This window comes from Hemiscyllium ocellatum, chromosome 2 (assembly GCF_020745735.1).
Source record: "Hemiscyllium ocellatum isolate sHemOce1 chromosome 2, sHemOce1.pat.X.cur, whole genome shotgun sequence".
Classification (NCBI taxonomy): domain Eukaryota; kingdom Metazoa; phylum Chordata; class Chondrichthyes; order Orectolobiformes; family Hemiscylliidae; genus Hemiscyllium; species Hemiscyllium ocellatum.
The window spans coordinates 32,576,930-32,604,190 of NC_083402.1; the positions used below are offsets into that span (position 1 = coordinate 32,576,930).

General features: G+C 40.9%; 1 protein-coding gene across 2 annotated transcripts in view; it reads left to right on the plus strand.

Annotated features, from left to right (window-relative positions):
* The window catches only part of LOC132822321 (microtubule-associated serine/threonine-protein kinase 4-like), a 190,757-nt gene that overhangs the window by 68,930 nt on the left and 94,566 nt on the right, over positions 1–27,261 (plus strand). Inside the window, exon 3 of one of the 2 annotated variants that reach the window (XM_060835555.1) lies at positions 19,818–19,890. In XM_060835555.1, coding sequence (XP_060691538.1) covers positions 19,818–19,890 — 73 coding nt within the window. The remainder of the gene's footprint in view (positions 1–19,817; positions 19,891–27,261) is intronic. The other variant, XM_060835564.1, reaches the window with a different exon arrangement.

A 27,261-nucleotide genomic window follows, 5' to 3' on the forward strand; every position in this document is an offset into this window, starting at 1 on the left:
TGTAAAGTACCAACTTCTCCTCAGGAGGGGTTGATTGCCTGCTGACCACCGCGCCCCCCTCCCCCACTTGGTGGGTGAAGGTGTTGGGGGTAGTTTGGGATTAGGAATCTGATTTATAAGATGATTAATCCTCCTATCAACCCTAAATCTAACATAAAGTTAGAATTTCTTCCTTCCTGCATAATCTGATTATGTATGAAGAATCTGCAGATTGACAAAGTGAATGATGCCTTAATGCATTAGACAGGAGTTTTGACCCCACAATCCAAAGCTGACAATTAAATGGGCTTTCCTCAAATGTCCACTTCAAGCTTGGTCTGTTACCTGAACTAAATGTTTCATCCTTATTCTCAAACTTTTGCTTTGCTTCCTGAATTAATCAGGTTGAGACTTTGAGAGTACCATTTCCACCTTGGTTATAAATTTTATATATTAGAATGTAACGCTCTCAATACACAATTATTAAAAGTTAGAGTTAATATGAAAGATATTAAGCTGAGAGATGGGCAGTTTAGTCATAATCTAATATAGTTTGAATTTCAAAGTGATGAGTCTATTCTATACCATGTCAGTTGACAAAACCAGGAATAAATTATGCACCATTAAGGAGGACGCATGGAAAAATAAATTGTGTAAGCTTCCTATATTGGTATAGGTGCTTTAGGTGATTAATATCAACTTTGTACTGTACAGGACTTAAGTGAGGGCAGAGCTGGAGTGATGTGTGCAGTTCTTGGCATCACACTATAAGAAGGATATGATTGCACTGGAGTGGGTGCAGAGGAGATTCACGAGGATGTTGCCTGGGATGGAGCATTTTAGCAATGAAGAGAGGCTGGATAAGTGCGAGTTGTTTTGTTTGGAGCAGAGAACATTGAAGGCGGGAGACCTGATAGAGGTGTGGAAGGTTATGAGGACCATGGAGAGGGTGAAGAGAAAGCAGTTGTTCCCTTAAGTTGAAAGATTAGAAATAAGGGTACACACTTTTTAAAGCGAAAGGCAGGAAGTTTAGAGGGGAGTTTGAGGAAACGTTTTGCTGGTGGTGGCTACCTGGAGTGTACTGCCTGGAAGGGTAGTTGAGGCAGGTAAACTCACACCCTTTTTAAAAATACATGGACGAGCATTTGAAGTCTAGTAACATTCAAGGCCACAGGCCTATAGCTGGAAAGTGGGACTGTGGTAGGTAGTAGCATACCTTTGGCGCTATTGACTCAATGGGCTGAAAGGTCTCTTCTGTACTGAACGATTCTATCTGTCAGATGCAAAAAAGGAGACCCCAGTTTTTGCTGCTTATTTCTTATGTTTATGGTAAAAGTTCAGCAATTGATATCTACATTCCTGATTTGGGAACAATAAATAAGATATGGTTCTTGTTCCTTTCATTCTATCCATCAACAATGTAGATTAATGTAATACCTTTTAAATGACCAATTCATCATAAGTAAATCTGAGGATTACCTGTAACCTGACACAAAATCACAGGAAGAGTTAAGAAATTTGGTCATGGAGGTGGTTTTAAGAAGGATCTTGCAGGAGGAGGAGAAGAGGGATTTAGGGAAAGGCATGCCAGAGTGTGGTGCCTGGTCTGAAGGCTTGGTGGAGAGTGCTGTGGGTGATGCATAAACAAACTGGAATATAATGATAAACTGTTCAGGAAGGGTTTACGTCAGATGGGAACCCCCGAGATCATTTGTGTAATTTATGTATAATTTGTACCGTTTAGATCTTTGAATGGTTTGATGTTTATGAATGATTTTGATAAAAAATAAAGTAACTGTACTTTTTGTCTGTTTTGAGCACATCAGATTGATGGACGTTTTGCTGAAGATTCAAGTTTTTTTTAGTTTCCAGGTCATTTTAAATGTTGCAGTCATCTTCAAAGCAGGATTCCCTCTGCAGATCCCAGCAATTGACATTCAAAGCTACAACAGCTACACTTTTCATGTTTCACATTAGCCACCTTGTGGTCTCTCTCAGTAATATTGCCAACACTTGCTGAATTAGAAGTAGTTCAGATCTGTTTACATCCAGCATTGTAGGGTTTGGGATTTCCCAAACTCATTCCAATATCTTGTCAACTGTTTCATTGTCACCCACTGGATTAGTTGCAAGTGCATGTGATTAGTTTATATTGAATCCTGATAAAGCAACATTTTAAAAATAATTGAAAGAATTCGAAGCAGAAAGGTTTGATTTCTACTAAAATCTGTCCTACTCTTGAAGAGTAGGCAGGTGGAGCAGAAAGAATGAAACACAGCTGAGTTCCTCCAGCAATTTTGGTTTCTGTTGTAGCCGAAAGAAGCTGGGGTTGGATGCGAAATGCAAGAAGTGCTGAACCCATGCTGTCCAATGGGGACAGGGAAGCAAATGGCCACAGTTCCTACTCTTACTCCTATCTATTAGCCAGAACTACAGAATACGTATAAATCGATACGAGGTCAAAGTCACATCAGTTTTAGTTATGGTGGCTGTAGTCAAGTAGCCAACTGTTTAGGCTTACATGTGAGGTACTGGTACATGGATGAGATGCTAGCATTTTTCAGAATGACATTCAAGTTAATGTCAGCACTTTGAGGAGTAGAAGAAGAAAAAATACTGAAACCTATGTTCAGCACCGTTCTCAATTCCGCAGATACCGAAGCAACTTGTGTTCGTACGCAGCAAGACCTCAACACCATTGGGGATCGGGCTCATGGTGTTAAGTAACATTGTGTCACACAAATGTCAGGCAAACACCATGTCAAACACAAAAGAATCTAAACATCACCCCTTGACGATCTATGCCACTACCATCATTGAATTCCCACTAACAACAGACTGAGGATACCACCACCCAGAAACTGAACTGGACCAGTCTTGTGAATACTTTGGCGACAAATGCACTTCAAACGCTAGTGAATAATTTCCTTCCTGAATCCCCAAATCCTGTACAGCAAGGCACAAGTCAGGAATGTGATGGATTGCTCCTCGCTTGCCCGATATGAGCAACTCCAACAAAGCTGAAGAAGCTTGATCCCACCCTGGCTTGACTGATACCTTATCCGCCACCTTGAACAATCAGCTCCTTCACAATTTACACATAGTGGCAGCAGTGAGTGCTGTCTGCAAGATGCATTTCAATAAATCACTAAGGCTGCTTCCTCAGTACCTCCCTCACAGTAATCTGTAACTTAGGATGAATGCTGCTGATGACTGGGGAGTTCGGAACCAAGTATCACTGTCTAAGCATATGGAGTAGGCTGTTTAGAAGTGAGATAAGGAGAATTTTCTTCCTTTAGACAGTAGTGAACCTGTGAAATTATCTGCCACAGAAAGCAGGTGAGATCAAAGCAATTCATGTTTTCAAGAAGGAGATGGATGTAGTTCTTAAGGCTAATGGGATCAAAGAGTGAAAGCAGGAACAGAGCACTGAGTCAGATGATCAGCTATATTGTATTGAATATTGGAACAAGATTGAATGGCTGAATGGCCTACCCCCACTCTTATTTTCAATGTTGCTATGTTTCTAATGCCTACCACCTCGGAGGATAAAGACTGCGGATGCATAAGAACACCATGGATTGCTCATATCCCTTGAACAAACAAAAATGTGGTTTGCTCCAAAATGAACACCACCTGGTCCTAGGGCAGTGGATGACTTGATTTTTAAAATGGCAAATGCCTTGAGTGGTCTGCTCAATGACAGCTGAATAAACCCTCATGATCTTGGAGTGTGCACGGTGTCATTTTGTGAATTGCATAAAGTAGCAGTTTCCTCTCATTGCCACCTTGATCTTCTTAGATTGTTGTGATATTAACTAAGATGGTGAAGTACCTTCTGCTGAAAAAAGGTATTGAAAATGAGCAATACTTCTCAAGTAAAATCAGATTACGGTTCAAATCTCCCCTCTATGGAGAGTGGTCTCTGATTCAATTTTTATCACTGATATGCTTCAGGAGCTAAGGAATTCCTCATGTATAAACATGTGTGGGACTTAAAATTCCAATGGTTGGTTTTACCTTGTCCCAATTATTTTCAGACTCCTAAGATGGTGAAATCAGGTGCTTGGGCAGGAGTAGGGCATAGCGCCCAATCTTTACATAGATTTACTGAAGAGATTTTCAAAGCAGCTGTAAAGCCTGCCTGGGACAATAAACCACCAGGAGTAACAAAGCAGGGGATGGATTATGCTGAAGGACAGAGAGAGTTAGCTCATCACTGTTGAGGGCTAAGGATGATGTGGAGGTGCCAGTGTTGGATTAGGGTAGACAAAGCCAAGTCACAGAGCACCAGGCTACAGTCCAATAAGTTTATTTGGAATCACAAGCTTTCAGAGTGTTGTCTCTTTGCCCGGTGAAGAGCGATGAGGGAAAGAGGCTGGGCACTATCAGGTGAGATGAAGGTTTGAGCAATAGTGACTGAACACTTTTGGGAGTAATGGAGGAGATCATTAATTAGATATAGATAATTAGACAATCCATAATACTAGATGCTATTTTGGGGGGCAAAAAATGATTGTGAAACAGTTTGAAATGACACAATTAATAGAAGCTTTAGGACATTTAAAATGCTGCCAGTGCCTTAAAAAGGAACATGACATGTCTTCCCGGATGATCCTGCACCACAAGAACCACAAGGGTTTGGGCTATATTTGGCATGCCTGAAGAAACCGGGACTGGAAGTCCTGACCATAAATGCAGAGCTGATCATGGCACACTAAGCTGGAGCAGGAGGAAGATTTGGTGATTGCAGCTTTTGAGATTTGGGCCATTATAAATCCTCTGAAGCAGGTGAATGTGCACTAGTTATCTCTAGAGCTGTTAACTTACCAGCAATTATTAAAAACATTGGTAAAATAAGGTTTTGATAAACTAATTGCTCCTTGGGCTCATGATAAATTAGGCAGAATTAATCAGAGTGGAATTGGAATGGAAGTGGAAGGACTGCTAACCATTTGGGTTGGACAGCAACCTCAACAACACATGGCTTTTGATTTAAGAAATGGCAGAGAGATGGGTATGATCTTAAAAACTGTGGTGCAAGTAGAAGCATAGGACTATTTAATGTTTGTGGATAGTTTGCAAGGTACAAGGGTGCTCAATATTGTGAGTGAGCAGATTACCAGTGCTGACAATAACACAGCTGTATCTTTCATTTAGGTTCCCAATGGTGGGTGAGTCCAGAACCCAGGGTTCAGAGTTTAAGGATGAGGGTTAATCCTTTTAAGACTGAGTTAAGGAGAAGTTTCTTCACGCAGAGTGTGGTGAGCCTGTGGAATACGCTACCACAGAAAGTGATCAAGACCAAAACATTGTGCTTTCAAGAAGGAGATTGCTATAGCTCTTGTAGCCAAAGGGATTAAAGGATATGGGGGTCGGACAGCATTAGGATATTGAGCTCAATGATCGGCCATGATCATATTGAATGGTGGAGCAGACTTTTAACAAAATGTATAGCAAATATTTAAATTCCCTTCCATTTCACTTGCTTAATCTGGATAATTTATGACATTGGAACTTCAGGCACTTTTGGTTCCTTGTAACAGACAACCATAAATTCTAATGTTACCTAGAGTATTACCATCTCTGTAAATATGCCCTTCTCCGGCATACAAAGGATCAGAATAATCAAACCAATTTATTGTTGAAAAAGGGACTAAGGGTTCTCAAACTTCCTTCTGCATGTGTGGATACTTTCCATATCAGTACCTCTTTTGCAGCTCAGAAAACTTCTAGGCAGACAGACCTATAAATCCAGGGTGCATTATGATTATGGAGGCAGGAAACTATTTTCTTATTTGTAAAATCATCGCCACTTTCAGATCAAGAAACTCAAGTTAAACTGTCTTCATTCTGTTAATGAATGATTCAAACTAGTCAATTTTATTCCAAATGCCAGGAAATGTTCAACATTCCAATAACTCTTTAAGGAGCTGACTGCCTTTAAAAGTTGTGATCTACGGTTTAAAAAAAAGGAATTCCTGAAACGTGATGAATGTTGCACTGCAATAAACGTTATAATAATGAGAAATTAATAATTGAATTCTGAAGCTCTGCATTTCTGAAACTCAAATTTTGTCCATATTCTATATTTTCACAAACAAATATGCAGTGTATCCATTCGGAGGGTTATGTCTGCAATAACACATTCAGTTGGGAACAAGTTGGATGATGTTTACAGTTCTCCTTTCTTTTCACCACCATCACCGTAACCCATACATCCCCTTAGCAGAAACAGCGAGTTAACATGTGAGCAATCAAGAAGGCACATGGAACATTAACCTTTAGTGCAAGAGGTGGTAGAGTATAAAAGCAGGGAAGTCCTGTAACAAAGGTACAGGGCATCAGGAAGACCTGAACTAGAATACTCTGTACACTTTGGTCTCTTCATTTAAGGAGCAATGTACTTGTGTTTGAGATAGTCGGTAGTAGTTGCACCTGACGTATGCTGCTGATATGTCAGCGTGAGAGTAGAATGGAAACCTAACAGAGGAGTATTTGGTTTGTTGATGGATCTAGGAATTCTGGCATAAACAATTTACCTGACTCACTCTTCCATTTTATTTCATATTTAAGTGATCTCAAAATTAATTGTAAAATACATTTTATCTAAAGGCTTTTCAGTGTAAAGTCCCTAATGAAATGCAACAACAATTCAACACTGTGGCTAACTGGTGCATTTGACATTGACTAATGAATGTAGTTGCATCTACTGCTTTATAAGTAAGAGCAACATTGCAGGCACCAGTTAATGATATTGGGATACATTAAATCTTCTGAGTGCACAGATCAATTTGTAAGTAGTATATATTTTTCATTTAAAAACTTGTCTTTTCCTAATAGTTTTTCATCCGTACTCAGGTGGATTCATAAATCCCATCACAGGATGCATAAGTTTCATTAATGGTTATCTTAATGAGAGAGAGTGAAAGAGAGATAGTTGTGCTGAAACTGGCGATGTATTATAGCACAGTAAGGCGCTTGCTTGACTTTGCAAAACATGTAGTTGATCTGTACTTGACAATTCAGCTTCTACATTCGTCAGAGACGATTCTTTTTAATTAGTAAGGTTTTTGAGGACACACTCTGCTTATCATTACGCATTAGAAACTCTTTAAAATGGTTGTGAAATTGTCTTAAAAATACTATGGGTTGTCAGAAATCTCCGAATCAAATCTCATCACTGATAGGAAGTCTGGTGTTTACAACTGCACTGAAATAAAATGGCCATTGTTTGCAATTTATCAAAGCTCCTTCATGGTGTTGAAAGGTAACACTCCGACTTTAAGGTGGAAATCTAGTTTGAAATCTCAAAGATTGTTTAAGTTTTTAAAAAAAATTAAAACTGCCAATTAAATATTTTCTATAATATGTCTCCCTTGAGGTGACATAGTTCATTACCTGCTAAATGCATGACTGGCATACCGGGCTACTGTCACAGCAGGGACATCCAAGCTAATTGCTGCAGTGCTAACCCATTCTGCAAATAAGCTACATAGCAGCCAGTGAAATCCACTATCAGTGGAGTTCTGGCATGAAGTGAAGGCTTTCCATATGGACGGAAAATTATCTGGAAGAATCTTATGCTTAAATATCCATTTCCATGTTTATTAATAGATGCTCGATATGAGCTGAAGTGCAAGTACCTGTCTCTGTACAGGACTGCACCATTGATCTGAACATTGTGCAAATTACACACAGCATTAAAATCATTGAGCCTTGTTTTTGCTTGTGTATATCTCTACTGGTATTTGTAATTGCTGTAGGGATCATTTTGCAACATAAATCTGAGGAGTGTGGCTAACCAAATAGAGTAGAAATTGTGTCCACTGAAAAGCATCCATTTCTGTTCATTTTATCACAAATCTGTTCAATCTTGTATTCAAGTCAAGTTAAACCTTTACTGCCCAACTGAGAAAAGTCCTGACCTCAACTCTTTCTTATCTTGTAACCCCTCATCTCTGGAACATCCCTCCTGAATCCGTATTGACATTTTAATCTTTTTTTAAATAATGTTTTTCCTAATTTTCTCCCCTATTCCATCTTAGCAGCTGTAATTCCTTTTTATTTTTCCAATTTCCATGCAGTAAAGACCCTGTTTTGAGTTGCTCACTTCAGTTTCATGGATGTAATAGGGCCAGTGTTCGCATGGAGCATTCGAGCTTTCCTTTGGCATCGTTTTGGGTCAGGGCCTCCTTAATGTGACATGAGGTTAATGCAGGGAGAATTGGATTGCACTTGAAGAAAGAGTGCACTTTGAAACTCTGCAGGATGGTCTTGTGTGAAGAGCATTTAAACCAGCAGTATTCAGTACACGGTCCATGATTATCTTTACTGTGGCCTGCTTGACAATACCTTCCTGTTTGCCATTTCTTGCTCACCCTCTGACCTGTTCCTTGTGGTCACCGACTCCACTCACTACCACCTGATTGCTGTCTCCTTCCACAACTCTTCTTCCTGCTCAGACACAAACACAAATTATACCCTATCCTTTTTGGATACTTTGGTGAAATAGCCTCAAAATGTGTGCAAAATGACTCCATTCTCCCATTGTACCAATATATACTCTCTGTCTCTTTCTCCCTCCCTCCCTGCACACACACAAGTCTATGGGGTGAACGTGCATTCGCAGAATTGTAATTGTAAATGCATTCTGTTTTGTGCAAAAAACACACAACCTGCAGGCAGTCAATCCACGTAACATTTTATAAATTCCTACTTTGGAAATAGAACCAGTCTGACTCAAGATTGAGATACAGACAGACTCTAACCTCACACTTTTAATGCATTGTCTGAGCTGAGATGTCACCTTTTTTTTATAAAACCTTGTTATCTTGAGAATGTGATTTGAAAGAAGTTCTTGGATTTACATTTTAATGAACGCAAATCTGAAACCCATTCTAAAAGATGAAACACTTAACAGCATTATAGGTTTGTTCAGATATTGTATCAATTGCATGAATGACACTGATCTTTTGCTATAAATTCTGTGTCTTATGATCCTGCTCCAGAGCTAGTTAATGAAGGAGCAATGCTCCGAAAGCTAGTACTTACAAATAAACCTGTTGAACTATAACCTGGTGTTGTGTAATTTTTAACATAATAATTGAAGGCTTCCAAACTGGGATGCCTCAAGTAGTCCTTCTTAAACTTTCTCAAAGGCCTCCATGTCCTTTTTATATTCTGCCATTTACATCAAGCCAGGTGACAGACCCTGGTTCAATGAGAGGTTTAGGAGACCATGCCTGAAGTCGTTTATGCCAGAGCTTTTGGAGACTTGTGCATCAAAATATATACACACCCCTACCTCACCTGAAACCATGTCTTCTAGCAGACGTGAAAAATCCCATGTTAAGCTGCTTTTAAAGTGGAACCCCCTACAGATTTGCTGCTGCTAATTTGTACTTAACATCCCCTTTGAAAAATGGTCTTGGTCGTGTTATTTAAGTGTATTTGCATTTCCAAACAATTTTATATCTGCGTCTGCTAGCTTTCTTGTATTTCCTACTAAAACACAATTAATTACCTTGTGATTTTTAATAAGGTTGGCTCTACCCCAATCTAATCATTCTACTTAGCTGTTTATGTCCTCCTGAACTCTACTGCAATTCTTCATCTTGTTAGTCAACTCGATCCTCACTTGTGTTGACAGCATATTTTACCTTCCCCACTCTTAGACGAGGCCAAGCTATGGAATCTTGATTCACAATCATGCATGCACTAATTTCACAGGCACAGATAGTGTTTGCAAACTGAATTGGCTAATCAGCTTCGACCAATGAAAATGTTTTTTTTTAAATTCATTTTTCAGATTTGGGAGTCACTGCATTATTGTCCATTTCTAGTTTTTATTGATAAATTGTAGTGACTGTCTTTTCAGAGAGCTTCCTTCTATCTGTGGTAGATATACCCATAGAGCTCTTAGGAAGGGACTTCCACCTTAATCGGCCTAGCAACAGTGAAGGAATGGTGATATATCTCCAAGTCACAGTTGTGTGTCCGATGTAGGGGAACTTGCAAGTGACGGTGTTCCCATGCACCTGCTACCCTCGTCCTACTAGGAAGTAGAAGTCAGGGTTTGGAAGATGCTGGTAAAGGAGCCTTGGAAAGTTGCTGCTGCGCATGTTGTAGATGGTCAACTTGCAGCCAGTGGACTGCAGTGATTCAGAAAGGCAGCTCACCACCACCTTCTCAAGGGCAAATAGGGATGGGCGATTAATGCTGACCAGCCAGTGATGCCCAAGTCTCACAAATGAATTTTTAAAAAATTGTAATGGTGGTGAAGGGAATTAATGTGGTGGTGGATAGGACACTGATCAAACTGATTGCTTTGATTACTAATGGTGTTCAGCTCTCGAGTGTTGTTGAACATTGACGATATTATACATGAGTCTTCTATCACATACCTGACCAATGCCTGCTGGTAAACAGGTTTTGGAGCCACAGCAGTCAAGTTACTGGCTGTAGAATTGCCAAATTCCTACCTGCTCTGATGGCCAGGTGTTTATATGGCTGGTCTGTTTATGTTTATTATTAAAATTAATTTCAGGATATTGATGTAAGGATAATGTCTTTGAGGTATATTATATATAGTGCTTGGGGAATTCACGTAAGCCCCATCCATGGAATTTGACATGGACTCATATAGTCATAGAGATGTACAGCATGGAAACAGACCCTTCTGTCCAGCCCAATCGAGTCCCACCTGCCAGCACCCAGCCCATATCCCTCAAAACCCTTCCTATTCATATACCCATCCAAATGCCTTTTAAATGTTGCAATTGTACCAGCCTCCACCACATCCTCTGGCAACTCATTCCATTTATGCACCACCCTCTGCATGAAAAAGGTGCCTCTTTTATATCTTTCCTCTCTCACCCTAAACCAATGCCCTCTAGTGATGGACTCTCCCACCCTAGGGAAAAGACTTTGTCTATTTATCCTATCCATACCCCTCATGATTTTATAAGCCTCTATAAGGTCACCCCTCAGCCTCCAACTCTGTAGGAAAAACAGCCCCAGCCTGTTCAGCCTCTCCCTGTAGCTCAAATCCTCCAACCCTGGCAACATCCTTGTAAATCTTTACTGGACCCTTTCAAGTTTCACAACATCCTTCCTTCTGGAAGGAGACCAGAATTGCACATAATATTCCAAAAGTGGCCTAAGCAATGTCCTATACAGCCACAACATGATCTCCCAACTCCTGTACTCAATACTCTAACCAATAAAGAAAAGCATACCAAACGCCACCTTCACTATCCTATCTACTTGCGACTCCACTTTCAAGGAGCTATGAACCTGCACTCCAAGGTATCTTTGTTCAGTAACACTCCCTAGAACTTTACTATTAAGTGTATAAGTCCTGTTAAGATTTGCTTTCCCAAAATGCAGCACCTCGCATTTATCTAAAGGATCACGTCTACCACTCTGCCCTCATCAATCCTCCTTGTTATTTCTTCAAAAAACTCAATCAAGTTTGTGAGACAATGATTTCCCACACACAAAGCCATGTTGACCATCCCTAATCAGTCCTTGCCTTTCCAAATACATGTACATCCTGTCCCTCAGGATTCCCTCCAACAACTTGTCCACCACCAACGTCAGGTTCACTGGCCTACAGTTCCTTGGCTTGTCCTTACCACCCTGTTTAAATAGTGGCACCACGTTAGCCAACCTCCAATCTTCCAGCACCTCACCTCTGACTATCGATGATACAAATATCTCAGTAAGAGTCCCAGCAATCACTTCCCTTGCTTCCCACAGAGTTCTAGGGTACACCTGATCAGGTCCTGGGGATTTATCCACTTTTATGCACTTCAAGACATCCAGCACTTCCTCCTCTGTAAAATGGACATTTTTCAAGATGTCATAATCTATTTCCCTACTCCCATCAGTCACCTGCCCTGCCTTATTTCCCAAGAGTAGGTCAAGTTTTGCACCTTCTCTAGTAGGTACATCCATATACTGAATCTGAAACATGTTTTGTACACGCTTAACAAATTCCTCTCCATCTAAACCCTTAACACCTGTGGCAGTCCCAGTCTATGTTTGGAAAGTTGAAATCCCCTACCACAACTACCCTTTTATTCTTGCAGATAGCTGAGATCTCCTTACAAATGTGCTTCTCAATTTCCCTCTGAATATAAGGGGGTGTATAATACAATCCCAATAAGGTGATCATCCCTTTCTTATTTCTCAGTTCCACCTAAATAACTTCCCTGGATGTATTTTCAGGAATGTCCTCCCTCAGCACAGCTGTAATGCTATCTCTTATCAAAAATGTCACTCCCCCTCCTCTCTTGCCTCCCTTTCTATCCTTCCTGTAGCATTTATATCCTGGAACATTAAGCTGCCAGTCCTGCCCATCCCTGAGCCACATTTCCGTATTTGCTATGATATCCCAGTCCCATGTTCCTAACCATGCCCTGAGTTCATCTGCTTTCCCTGTTAGGCCCCTTGCATTGAAATAAATGCAGTTTAATTTATCAATCCTACATTGTCCCTGCCTGCCCTGACTGTTTGACTCACTTCTGTTCTTAACTGTACTAGTGTCAAATTGATCTCTTTCTTCACTATCTCCCTGGGTCCCACCTTCTCCCTCCCCCCCCCCACACACACACACACACACTTTACTAGTCAGCTGTCATAAATCTCCATGCTAGTACATTAGTCCCCTTCCAATTTAGGTGCAATCAGTCCTCCTTGTACAGGTCACTTCTGCCCCAAAAGAAATTCCAGTGATCCAAAAAGGTGAATCCTTCTCCCATAACCAGCTCCTCAGCCATGTATTCATCTGCTCTATCCTGCTATTCCTGCCCTCACTAGCTTGCAGCACCGGGAGTAATCTCGATATCACTACTCTCAAGGTCTTCCTTTTTAAATTCCTGCCTAACTCTGTGTAATCTCCCTATCTAATCTCAATCTTCCCTTCCTATGTCGTTCTTGCCTAATCCCTTCAAAATTGGCCTTTCTCCAATTTAGAACTTCAACTTTTAGATCTGGTCTATCTTTTTCCATCATTATTTTAAAACTAATAGAATTATGGTCGCTAGCCCCAAAGTGCTGTCCCATTGACACCTCGGTCACCTGCCCTGCCTTATTTCCTAAGAGTAGGTCAAGTTTTGCACCTTCTCTAGTAGGTACATCCATATATTGAATCAGACCAGATCCTAAATATTTTTAATGTGTCTTTCAGTTCACTTTTTTTCACTGTGTTATTCAACTTTCCTGTAACAGCATAGTGCAATGATTACTACTATCACATTAACCTTCAAATCAATTGGTATATGCAGTCAGACCTGTGACTGTAAAGACCAGGTGTGAAAGTGGACTTTTCCTGTGTGGCACAATTTCATGTTTCATTTGGTTTGCCTTTTTGTGATTTCATTTTCTCAGATGTTTTTGGTTGTTTGAAGGGTGTGAACAGAGGCTGACAGGTCCCAGCAATAGGTGAGCATAAACCCATTCTCGATGAAGGGCTTATGCCCGAAACATCGATTCTCCTGCTCCTTGGATGTTTGCTGATCTGCTGTGCTTTTCCAGCACCACACTCTTGACTCTGATCTCCAGCATCTGCAGTCCTCACTTTCTTTGAGGATTCACAGTTACCAGTGCCAACTGGGTGTGCTGGTTTTCTGACTCCAATTCCAGCATGACTCATTTTTTTAACCAAGGTATATTTAGGACTGGCAGGAACCAACCGCCCTCATGAGGTGGGTGCCACCAAGGCTCATGAGCAATTTATGAAGTATGCTGATCGGAAGCTAAGTGAAAACCCTGTCTGACTTCCCACCCCCCACCCCTCCCCCTGCTGAAAGCCCCCCCCCCCCCCCCCCCCCCCCGCCCCGACTCCCAGCCCTGTGCCCCTTTACTGGAAACCATTTTAGATGTCTGGAAGTGAGAGCTCAGCGGCAGTCCCAGGGGAAGGGGGTGGACAAAGAGAGCCCTCCAGAGTACTTCCCCAGCCCTCTCCGAAACCCCTCTCTGTGCTGAATATCCTCATGTAAAGCTCCAGACAGGTCTACAGTATACATTAGATTTATGTGGTTTCCATACCTTCAAAGGCTGTCATGCCAAATTTGAAGCTTCCTTTACATTGAAGCCAAATGCTTTACTTGGAGTAAAAAGATCTGTTGGGATGGCCATGATTGGGTTAGAGTTAGAACTAGCCTTTAGTTTAGAGAATTATGGTGCCAGCATTAATCAGAAATTGTAATGTTGGTGTAGGAAGGTACTGCAGATTTTGAGTTTGTGAAAGTCTTTCAATTAATTATCAAATTATATGGCTCAAAAGGTTGGTTTGTTGCAAGTACCCCATAGTATTTTTTTTAAGTTTTGTGCTTGCTTGACTGAACATTGAGGACTTAAATTACAAAAGTAAATATGGTGTTTCAAAGCAAAAGTTCCTCGCATTGTGAAAGATAATCTTCAACAAACTTCCATCAAATTTCATGTCTTTTTTTTAACCAAATGCAGATTCAACAGACTGTTTTATAGCAAAAAAAATTGACATACAATTGACACAAAGGATTTTGAAGATAATCTTCTCTTCTGGTTTATTTGCTTCATAGATTTATAGCTACTTAAGCATAAGTAGTAGAAATCCTCAATGCAGCAGATAGGCAGCCCAGGGATACTATGCCACCCAGACACTAAGACAACAACTACAAGATCAGCCAACAGAAATACATTTTCTTTGGCACGGTGGCTCAGTGCTTATTGCTGCTGCCTCACAGTGCCAGGGATCCCAGGTTCAATTTTTCTGTCTGTCTGGAGTTTGTATGTTCGTGCTGCACTGTGTGGGTTTTCTCTGGGTGCTCTGGTTTTCTCCCACAGTCCAAAGATGCACAGGTTAGGTGGATTGGCCGTGCTAAATTGTCCATAGTGTAGGCTAGGTGGTTAGCCATGGTAAATGCAGGGTTACAGGGATAGGGTAGGGGTGTGGGTCTGGATGGGAGGCTCTTCAGAGGGTCAGTATGGCTTCACTGGGCTGAATGGCCTGCTTCCACACTGTAGAGATTCTGTGATTCTATAGTGAGAGTCCAGTATATTCCTCAGGTTTGTCGACCTGGCTTCATGATAAATTCAATCCTTGATGCTTCCATAACACTCTTCCTATCCTTGACCTGTATAACATGACCATCCCTCATCCATTTGAAATATGCTGACCCTCGGTTCTTGCCTACATAGAAACGTTTTCCAAAGATGTACAATCAGCATATGCATGCATTCCTAAATAAAGCAGAGAAATATTGCTGAGTTGGGTGCATTGAGAGAAGTTTACTTTCCTGGCTCTGTGTATATTTTAACTCTTTATAATGTGCTTTGTGAATCACGCTAAGCATTAATTCCCTCCTCACTGCACAGTCACATGTAACAACTCTTTTATTTTTATATTTAAAATGTACATGAAACCTTTCAGGATTAATTTGATTGGAACAGATTTAACAGATTATAGAAGGTTTCAGACTATTTGAAAAGCATCAGATGGTGACAAAAAGGTCAAAATGTTTAGGGGAGGAGTCATTGTAGAAAATAATCTCATATCGAAAGTGCTCACCTTGATAATTAGAAATTGATCAAATGCAAAAAACATTCCATATGGATGCTTTCAAATGTTACAAGAGAAATTGTTAACGAAGGGATATTAGGACTGTTAACTGTACAGAAAATGGTAATTTTATTGGTTTGTTACCAACTTTATTTCTACACGTACAGCTTTGTCTTCGACTACAAACATAACAGAGCAAACAAAATTCAGGAAAAGCAAAATATTTTCCTTACAAGTACTGTCTCATCTTTTAATTAGACTTGATGCAGCAATAAAAGTCAGTTTAATTGCATAACTATTGCCAACAAAAACAGCAGTTGCTCAGCGTGTTTATCGATCTCTGAGGTAATTGCTGTTTTCATCTTTGCTTGTTATAGTACTTAGGTTAGCCCTCAAATACCTCACAATGGAAGATACATACACACCAAACCAACAATTTGATTTCACTGTAATTATTATTATTTCATTCACTCGTCACTGGATCCACTCCCTCTCTGGAAGGTTCTGTTATTTGGAGAGACTTCATTGCAGATTCACTGAAATGATACAGAGACTTAGTGAGGTTTAAATTGTGAGAATGGTTTCAACAAATTTGGCTTGTGTTCTCATCAACATGGAAGGTTGAATACCTGATCAAAATGTTAAATAATTTAAAAATCACACAACACCAGGTTGTAGTCCAACATAGAGTCATAGAAATGTACAACATGGAAACAGACCCTTCGGTCCAACCCATCCATGCGACCAGATATCCCAACCAAATCTATTTCCACTTGCCAGCACCCGGCCCATATCCCTCCAAACCCTTCCTATTCATATACCCATCAGATATACCCAACAGATTTATTTGGAAACACTAGCTTTTGGAGTACTGCAAATCTTAAATAATTTAGATTTTATAGATACAGAAAATAATTTCCTCTAGCGATTCAGAAGTGACAGCAGATAAAATCATATGGGAGGGGACCCTTCAACCCACTGTACCCATGATATCCCAATCTTCTTTCCTTTCAGAGTAGCCCTACACTTATTTTCTTCAAATTAAAAATAGAGCTAGGCTACTTAAGAGGGAAATCAGGAAATAATTTTTGGTACAAGAGAGAGGAGAAATCTGGAATTCTCTCTTCCAGTGATGATACTGGGACATTTGGAACCTTCAAGACTGAGTTTGATTGGTTCTTGTTAGGCAAGGTTATCAAGGGCTATGGGGATGCATAGAGATCATACTCAGATTAATCTTGAACTAACTGAATGTGGCAGAGTATGCTCAATGGACTGTATGGTCTGTTCTCATGCAACCAGAATTTTTGTAACCTTGCTGCTTTTTTGATCCCAAGCTGAGTTTTCATTGTCTCATGTTTTTCATCAAACAGACTGCCTACTTACATCTGAAAATGTGTTGCTGGTTAAAGCACAGCAGGTTAGGCAGCATCTCAGGAATAGAGAATTCGACGTTTCGAGCATAAGCCCTTCATCAGGAATGAGAGAGAGTAGCCAAGCAGGGTAAGATAAAAGGTAGGGAGGAGGGACTTGGGGGAGAGGCGATGGAGGTGGGATAGGTGGAGAACGTGGCTGAAGAGTTTCTGTGCAGAGGAGATGACCTGGGGGGTGCAGTGAGAGAGAGACTCACTGAAATCCTTGTAGAGGGAGGAAGAGAGCTTCTTCAAGGAAGGCATCCTTGCAAGAGGATTCGTTTCAGCTGTGATCTCCAGCATCTGCAGACCTCATTTTTTACTCGAAGATTTTAACCTACTGCGAATCCTCTTGCAAGGATGCCTTCCTTGAAGAAGCTCTCTTCCTCCCTCTACAAGGATTTCAGTGAGTCTCTCTCTCACTGCACCCCCCAGGTCATCTCCTCTGCACAGAAACTCTTCAGCCACGTTCTCCACCTATCCCACCTCCATCGCCCCTCCCCCAAGTCCCTCCTCCCTACCTTTTATCTTAGCCTGCTTGGCTACTCTCTCTCATTCCTGATGAAGGGCTTATGCTCGAAACGTCGAATTCCCTATTCCTGAGATGCTGCCTAACCTGCTGTGCTTTAACCAGCAACACATTTTCAGCTGTGATCTCCAGCATCTGCAGACCTCATTTTTTACTGCCTACTTACATCTACATAACATTGCCCATCCCCCACTCCTGTATTATCTTGTCTGCTGCTGAAACCCTTTCCTTGCCCATCTCCCATCTATGATCGTCCATAGCTTAACTTGTACTGTTCGCCAAGTTTTCCTGTGATTACTGGCACACATTGACTTCTATCTGCCTCAGCTTTATTTAGAAATCTCATACTCATAAACAAAGGCCTCCATGGTCTCGCCCATATCTTCAACCAGCTGGATGCCAGTGCTCAGGCATTCCCTGCCTTGCCTGCTGAAACCCATGAGCTCTCCATCGCCTTTGAAAATTTTCTTAAAATCTGCCTCTTACACTGCATTTATCTCTCCTCCTCAGGTTATCCTTTGGTTCCGTGTCAATTCTTGTCACGTTGTATTTCACTGAATCACCTTGCAATGTTTTCTTACATTAAAGCAGCTTTTCAAATGCAAATGGCTTTTAAAATACATCCTTCAGATCTAGAACCTGGAGGAAATTGTATACTTTGGCAACAAAACTTCACACATTAGCTGATATTCTTGATAATCACCACTGAGCTTAAGTGTCTCTTTCTAATGAGAGAGCAGTCCTGTAGTCCTCTGGTGATTTTTACCTTCCCTTTATACCTGCATAAACGCAGAACAATGTACATAGTGGCAGAAAGTAGTTGTACGTGAAGACAAATATACATGGTTGGTTAAATGTCAATGAAACCTTTAAATCTGCACATTTAGCACAGGTTGTAAGATTGAGGTTATTTTTCAATCACTAAACTATAACTATTTATCTGTATTGTTTAAGCCAGTGAAAGATTAATCTTATTTTCCAATTAATTGTGGTGAATGGAAGATGACCTTATTACACCATATTGTCTGTAACCTGCATTTCTCTATGTTACATGTGATTGGCTAAATGCCCTCAAGGAGATTGTTCAACCAACTGTACCCATGAAATCCCAGTCCTCTTTCCTTTCCCGATAGCCCTAAACTTGTTTTCTTAGAGTTACAATCACAAAAGAGGACATAGAGGAAATGAAAGGATCCTTTTCAGCTACATCATTAATTTGACACCCAGCCAGATAGGTCTGCAGTAATCTCAGGAACTCTGTCAGTAATCTCTGTTATTGACTAATAGACTGGAACTGGTTCGTTAATGAAAGAGATCCATTAATGGAAGAGACCCATGGTTACATTTTATGGCTAAACTCATCACAGGACATGTGCTAAAGTGAAAATAGCTTTAGATTTGAGAACACAGCTTTGTCTTAATTGGCTCAGTTTTGATAGGTTATTTTGACCTTAATGTATTTTGTTGTATCTGACATAGGGATTGTTGTTGTTCAGGTAGGATTCTGAATGTAGTGGGGCAAATCTAATAATTGACTGCTCCACCATTCAGCAAACTAGGTTGGGTCTATTAGTCATGAACAGATTACTGACAGAGTACCTGAGATTACTGTGGACCTGTCTGGCTGGTACAGCTCACCAAAATGATGGGGAGTGCATCATAGTTATCTTCCTACTTAAGTGTGAGTACTGAAAACATTCCCATTGGATAGCAGTTACACAGTTGGAGATGTGAAGCTTGAGCAACAATGACTTACCTTGATGTAAACTAATCAAGGTCGACAACAATTTCTGGATAAGTGCGTTTTCACATACCTATCCCCGAGATAGTACTTCCCGGCAGCTGTCTTTCTGAGCCTCAGAGCTTCCACTTCACAAGGTTGGCACATATCAGCCTTCAATGCAGTTGAAGGGGTCCATTAAGGATAGCTTGCAACATGCTTGTATTTAATGTAGGAAACATATCAATGTTTTCACAGAAGGTGAAGAGAAAGAATAATTTGGAATAGATAAGAAAACAGCCTAATCCAAATGAACCTCAGGGATTGTTTCCAAGTCTTCTTGGCAAGTCACTCCCACCACCATTCAATAATGCATACAGCCAAACTAACAACGCCAAAATGCCTATCATTTCTTCTATATATAGTGATAAAACTGGACAGTGGCATAGTAAAATTGGTATATGTATTGTTTTCGAATGGAACCTTTTAAAAACCCATACTTCCTTGAGTCCAAGATTAAAGCATTGGCTTAAAAGTGCTTTATTAAATTTACAGCGTGAAGCAATTCCTGTTTTAATATCATTTCTCAAGACTATATACACTGATCAAAGATATTCATCTCTTTAGCAGGAAACAGCCCTCAAGACAGCCCGAGAAATTTCTCTCCTAGTGCCTCAGCTCATTTTTCCTTTGCTCGAAGGTGAGTAGAAGCAAAGTCTTCTCAATTAAGTAGTGTTAGTAATAGTGGATGTTTTTGCTCTCTGTCACCATTTTAATATCTTGAAGAAATGTATTAACATTTAGAACCAAGTCATTCTGGCACCATGTTTGGCCCACTGAGTAACTGGAGGAGAAACCAGTATGAGTGGAAATACATGTACTCATAGAATCCCTACAGTGCAGAAAGAGGCTATTCAGCCTGTTGTAAAATTTTGGTCCCTGGAGGTGATTAGATATGTAATCAACACCTAAAAGCATCAGAGTTCTTCTGAATAAAATGCAAAGTCGATCTGACATATGAGACAATCCTATATTTCTGACACCAAAAATTATGTTTAGGTATATACTTTCTACTTAGCAAAAAAGGCAAGTTGACCTAAAAAAAGTGCTATATTCTCAACAGAACCTAGGCTTAATTTTTCATCTCAAAGATGCATGATGCAATCCTGGTGTAAGTCAGCACATGGGATCAAGCAGGCAATATGGGTCATGTTCAGCACTCGCTCCAATTTTCTTTTCGGTTGCACGGCCCTTCAAGATCTGTGTGTGGCAGCAACTTCCGGATCTGGAAGTCCATGCCGCAGTCTATGTGCCAAAGCCAGTCACCATGTACGGAACTGTGTGCGCAGGTCAGGGGGAGCATTGGCCATGTGACTAAGAAGTGTGCAGGAGTCTGAGAATGCGCCCACATGGAACAGGTCGCTCGTGGTTAATGATGAACAAAAATTGGTCCTATGGCAAAAAGAAATATGAAGCAGGTTTTAAACTAAAAGTTATAAACTTTGTGAACTTGTCAAAATAACTGTGCAGCAGCAAGGTAATTTGGTATTAGTGAAAAACCCCAGTGTGAGAATGGAGGAAGAAAAATCCACACTGAAGAAGTTGCCCAAGACTAACTGTTGAAGAGAACAGGGAACAATGCTGGCCTGATCTTGAGATACAGGTTTTAGAATAGATGGTTGAAATTTCTCAGAATGGTTACATTGCAAGCAGAAATATAATGCCTACATATGCACTTAATTGTCTAAGTCAAACCACCGAGTCCAGAAGAGCAATGGAGCTGAATAGTTCTAGAGCAGAACCCAGCTAAAGCCCACTGTCATTTTCAATTGTAAAGCTTTTCCAAAAATGAAATTACCTGCACAACGCTTTGCAGATGTGCCTTACGACCATTGAATGAATAGGTGTGAAGTTCCTTGATAATAATACTTGCAATAGTTGTCCCTTATTCAAGTGGGATGTGTTCAGTTCCCTTTTAACTAATGAGATCTGGAGGTGCCTGCAAAGACACAAGGCCCAAATTGATGTTGTATGAGGAGCTCTAATATAGTTCAACATTTTGAAGTGTGCCTCAACAACCCATTCTGGCATCATGTTTGGCCCACTGAAAAGGTGAGTAATGGAGGAGAAAGCTTTCTGAATGGAAAGCCTATATTGAGTCATACTTTGAAGATATGTCTGAGGGAGGCCTCTCTCCTCCCCACCCCTCTCTGCCTTCTGCAAGGACCATTCCCTTTGACAGTTCTTGGTGTGCGCCCTCTTTCCCCACTGACAACCCCAAACGTAAACTTGGGGAACAGTTCACCGAGCATCACAGGTGAGTCTGCAGGGGTCGTCCAGACCTCCCAGTCACTGACCGTTTTAATTTGCCTTTCCAACATGACCATCCTTGGCCTTCTCCGTTACCAAAATGAACCATAACGTAAGTTGGAGGAACAACGCCTCATCTCCCACCTGTACATCCTACAGCCCAGAGCACTCAACATTGAGTTCTCCAATTTCAAATAACCTCCACCCCACATCCCTGACTCCTCCCAGCCCCTCCCCTTCTATTCCAATCCTCCCTCCCTCCAACCAAATTCATTCCTCCCATTGACAACCAGCTCTTACCCTTCACCTATCCCCGCTTCACCACCCTGCCACCCTATATCTGCAGCTCCTCCTACACCCACCTGCAGTCCTGAAGAAGTATTAGAGCCGAAACATTGACTTCTGCATCTCTTGATGCTGCCTGGCCTGCTGTGTTCTTCCAGCCTCCTGCTTGTCTACATCGAGTCATACAGCACAGTAACAGACCCTTCAATCCAAATTGTCCAGATACCCCAATCTGATCTTCTCCCATTTACTAGCATTTAGTCCATACCCCTCTAAACTCTTCCTATTCATGTACCCATCATGATGCCTTTTAAATGTTGTATTTGTACCAGCTTCCTCCACTTTCTCTGACAGCTCATTTCATATACACACCACCCTCTGCATGAAAAAGTTACCCCTCAGATCCCTTTTAAATTTCCCCTTAAACCTATGCCCTCTGGTTTTGGACTCCCCTACCTTGGGAAAAATACCAAGTCTATTTGCCCTATCCATGCCCCTCATGATTTTATAAACCACTATAAGGTCACCTCTCAACCTTCAATGCTCGAGGAAAAACAGCCCCAGACTATTCCCAAGAACTCAAACTCTCCAACCCTGACAACATCCTTGTAAATCTTTCCTGCACCCTCTCAAGTTTAACAATAGCATTCCTATAGATGGGCGATCAGAATTGAATGCAGTATTCTAAAATATCCTCACCAGTATTCTTACCTGAACAGTCATAACATGACATCTCAACTCCGATACTCAATTCACTGACCAATGAAGGTAAGCATTCCAACTGCTGCTTTCACCACCTGCCTGCCTTCAATTCCACTTTCAAGGAACTATGCACCTACACCCCTAGGTCTGTTTGTTTGGCAACACTCTCCAGGGTCCAACCATTAACTGTATAAATCCTACCCTCATTCACCTTCTTTAGTTTTCTTCCATTTGCCCTCACAACAGTATCTTGTTGACTTTGCTCTGAGCAGTGTGGACATTTTCCCCTTTTCAAATTTTCAATAACACTCATTTGGCACCTGAATGTTAGCAACCTCTGCCTCTAGCTCTGGCTACCCTCAATCGTGTTCCCCCACTGTTTATAACATTAAAAAGCAGCATTTTTCAGCCCCTTTCACTTCTAAGGAAAAGTTAGATAAAACTCTAGACATCAACTGTTTCTCTCCATACGCGTTTCCTGATCTGCTGACTTCCTCCATAACTCTACAATGTGGAAAGAGGTCATTCAGTCCATCAACTCTGTACAGACCCTCTGAAGAACATCCCATCCCAGTCCCCTGTAACTCCACCTAGCTTTCTTATCCTTGGACACTATTGACAAGTTAGCATGGCCTAACGTGTATATCTTTGGAGTGTGGGAGGAAACCGGAGCACTTAGAGGAAACCCACGCAGACACTGGGCGAATGTCAAATTTCACACAGCCAGTCACCAGAGGTTGGAATCGAATTTGTGTCCTTGGTGCTGTGAGGCAGCAGTGTTAACCACTGAGCCATTGTGCTGTAATGCCCTATTTGAGGTTTCTTGTGATTTTGTCATCAAATTATAGAATGTTGTTGATGCATGAATTGTCATGAGATCATTCAAAAAAAAAGAGGAATATGCAAAATAGTGGATAAAGGGGAAGATGATTTGTTGTGAAGGAAAGATTTTGAAACTGTAAGTACTAAGTCTAACCCAGAATGGAATCCTTGTGATGACTCCACAACCAAATTGACTCAGAGTGAATTTGATGAACACTTTGCGTCAGACACTGAAAACCATGCATTTTTAAAAAATGTTTGATCATGTTGAAAGATATCCTTGAAGAATAAACTCATTCAATAAAGTGTGTCACGTGCATTTAATTTGAATTACCAGCTTTGTGTCTTATTCCAGACTTTGAGATGGAAACCAGCTTCACCAACATCAGTACTTTACATTTTTGCTGGGCATATATTTTGGCCTAGATTTTAAGATTTTTCAAGTGTGAGAGATTGACCTTATGATCTACTGTAGATAAAATAACAGGAACAGATAGCCTTGACATTAAGATTTCATTGATTGTATTGTAATGACAGTTTAGAAGAGATGAATTGATCTGCATGCAACTTAAATTGTGAATATCTTGGGCCGATTAGTACATTGAAATTAGTAGCCACTTTGGATTCTTGTAGGAAGAATATAAACTATAAATGAGTTTGCTGTCTAAACATTACTCTGATTTTTGTCACTCACCATTTCATGATTGAATATGTTAAAAATGTACATTTTGCCTCTGTTTTTCTGCTTCTTAACTACCCTGTGATATCCTTCAGCCACGGCCACAGAACCGACAGGTAATTCAGCATGGGGATGGTTTATGAAAATATCTGCATCATGCTACTCACTTACCAAAGCCAGTTTTGTCTGCTTTGTCATAACTTGTCTTACTTGTGTTTTTATTTTTGCTGTGAAATTTAACAAGTATGTTTTCCTTCCTTTCGGGGGAAAGAAAACTTGCAGGGCAAGTGGCAGGTTGTGGTTTAAGGACACACTTTATACAGTTCATATTTCATTTTTATTGTCCGTATAGCTGAAGGTTTAGGCACAGAACTGGCAAGTAACAGAGACAAACTTCACCTTCTATCTGTAATTCCTTAATGTTCTGTCTTCTGGGAACATTTCCTTTACATTTGTAATGAAGGGTTCATTCACCTGAGGAGGCCGGCTGCAAAACAACTAAATCACTTTGCATAAAAGGTTGCAAGACAAAGTCAAGACTTTGGATCAGGGAAAAATATGCTCTTTTCTGTCAGGTTTCTGATTCCTATAGTTCTCAATGCATTTTAGCAAGTTAATAATCTTTGCTCATTCTTAACCTTTTATTCTGTTTACAGTGCTACGTATCAGGCATGCTTCATCACTCAGGCTTCATATTCTCATATCCTATCATTTATTCAGACTAGGCCTGACTATATCATCTTCCAACAGTAGTTGGTGGATCTGAGTGATGAATGGTAATGAAATATGAACCCTTCATCTGTTGGAAGCCAGGTTCTGTTCTGCATTTGCTTTCATCCCAGCCTGTTTAAAATTCACCACTGAGTCTGTTTTGTTCTTTTACGCCTGAAGTACCTTTCAATGGTTTACGACATTTCTAGAAAATTAGCTTGTGGGTCACTGATTTGTGGTGCTGGAAAAGCGCAGCAGGCCAGGCAGCTGCCGAGGAGCAGGAGAATTGACGTTTCGGGCATAAGCCCTTCAGGTGTGGACTTGTTGGACCGAAGGGCCTGTTTTCGCACTGTAAGTAATCTAATCTAATCTAATCGGGAATGATGGGACTTCGATTCTCCTGCTCCTCGGATGCTGCCTGACCTGCTATGCTTTTCCACCACCACGCATTCGAATCCCTGACCTCCAGCATCTGCAGTCCTCACTTTCTCTGGGTCACTGATTTGTCTTGGCTTAATAACAAAAAAAAAGGGTCTTTCATTCCTGACATACCTTTCCCCACAGAGCTTCACAGCCAATAGAATGTTTTTGAACTGTAGTCACCAGTGTGATCCAGGCAAACACAGCAAGCTGTCGCAAACAGTCATGAGCGACTCACCTATTGGTGGTGGTACACACTCAAGATTTATAAAATCATGAGGTGCATGGTTAGGGTGAATAGCCCTGGTCTTTTTCCCAGGGTGGGAAAGTCCAACGCTACAGGGCATTGGTTGAAGGCAAGAGGGGAAAGATTTAAAAGGGACCTGGGGCTAGCTTTTTCACTGAGGTTGGTGTGTGTATGCAACTCCCAGAGGAAGTGGTGGAGGCAGTACAACATTTAAAAGCCATCTGGATAGGTACATGAAGAGGAAGGGTTGTCAGAGATATGGCCAAATGCTGGCAAATGGGACTAGATCCGTTTAGGACATCTGATTGGCATGGACGAGATGGACCGAAGGGTCTGTTCCTCTGCTGCATGACTCTGCAACTATTAATATTAAACATCGAGCCAGATTTTGCACTCAGAACAACAATGAGGCAAATGCTGTTCATTGCCACTTTTTTGTTGTGTAAGTGGTGCAGCAGCTTCAGGTAAATGCTGAGCCTGCTATTAAACACACAGGTTGCTGTCGAGCCGTGACTTTCCACCATTGGCTTCAGTGATTATCTCTGGTCTGAAACATAAAGAATAATATGAAGCTCCTTTACCTGCAGCAGGCATGACCGAGAAAGGGAAATCACTTCCAGTTAAAGTTTCTCTTTACTGTAGGTTAAATTTAACTCTTAGTGATAGGTCTCGATCCTTCAGGTTTTACTTGTTGTTAAAGCTTTATTTTTAAACTTTTCTGTCTCTAAATCCAATCTTTCTGTCCCTCTCTTCATTTCGTTTTCTGCACATGATGTGACATTGAGTTTGCCCATTCTCAGACCTTACACTACTTATTTCTCAATCTTTCACTCTATATTAGGGACTCGCAGTTGCTTGCCCAGTTGGTTTGTATCACAGGTGGCGAGTTTCTCTCATTCAGCAGCATTAAGAGCTCACGCTCTCAGCAACTTGACATATAGAAGGGTAACATGCGTAAACAAGCCAGACTGATGCTTCGCAATTGTAGAATCTGGGTCATGAACTGCGAAATAATTATTCCATAAAAAAATAATGTTTTTTGAAATTTAGAGTCAGAGAGGTCTACAGCACAGAAAAAGGCCCTTCAGCTCATCAAGTCTATATTGTCAAAACCAAGCACGTAACCATACTATCCCATATTCCATCACTTGGCCCATAAGCTTGTATGCCTTGGCACTGGAATTCTTCAGATGGAATTAGTTTTTATTGCCATGTGTACTCGAGTACAGGAGTACAGTGAAAAGTCACCATTCTCTGCTGCCATCTTAAAATACAAAACCAGAACTTTTTAGAAAATGAGAAGAATTAAAAGAAACACAGGCAAAGAAAAGCGACCAGCTCTTAAATCCTTATCCAAAAGAAATAGAAAGAGACCAGAGTTTAAAATCTTATCTCCCCTGCCTCTACCATCCTCACATGCAGTGAATTCCAGATTCCCGCCACCCTCTGGCTGAAGGATTTTTCATCTCACCCTCTCTATATCTTTGCTCCATATCTTATCTATGTCTCTGGTCATTGATCACTCCATCAAGGGGAAAGGTCTCTTCCTATCTACCCTATGTATGCCCCTCATAATTTATACATCTCAATCGTGTTCCCTCACAATCTCCTCTGCTTTAAGGAAAACAACCCTAGTCTTTACCCTGAGCTGGGGGAGTCCAGAACTAGCAGGCATAGGTTTAGGGTGAGATTGAAAAGATGTAAGAGGGATCTAAAGGGCAACTTTTGCACGCAGAGTGTGGTGCGTAAATGGAATGAGCTGCTAGAGGAAGTGGTGAAGGCTCATATGTTTACAACATTTAAAAGGCAACTGGGTGGGTACATGAATAGAAAGAGTTTGGAGGGATATGGCCAACTGCTAGCAAATGGGCCTAGCAGATTGGGATATCTGGTCA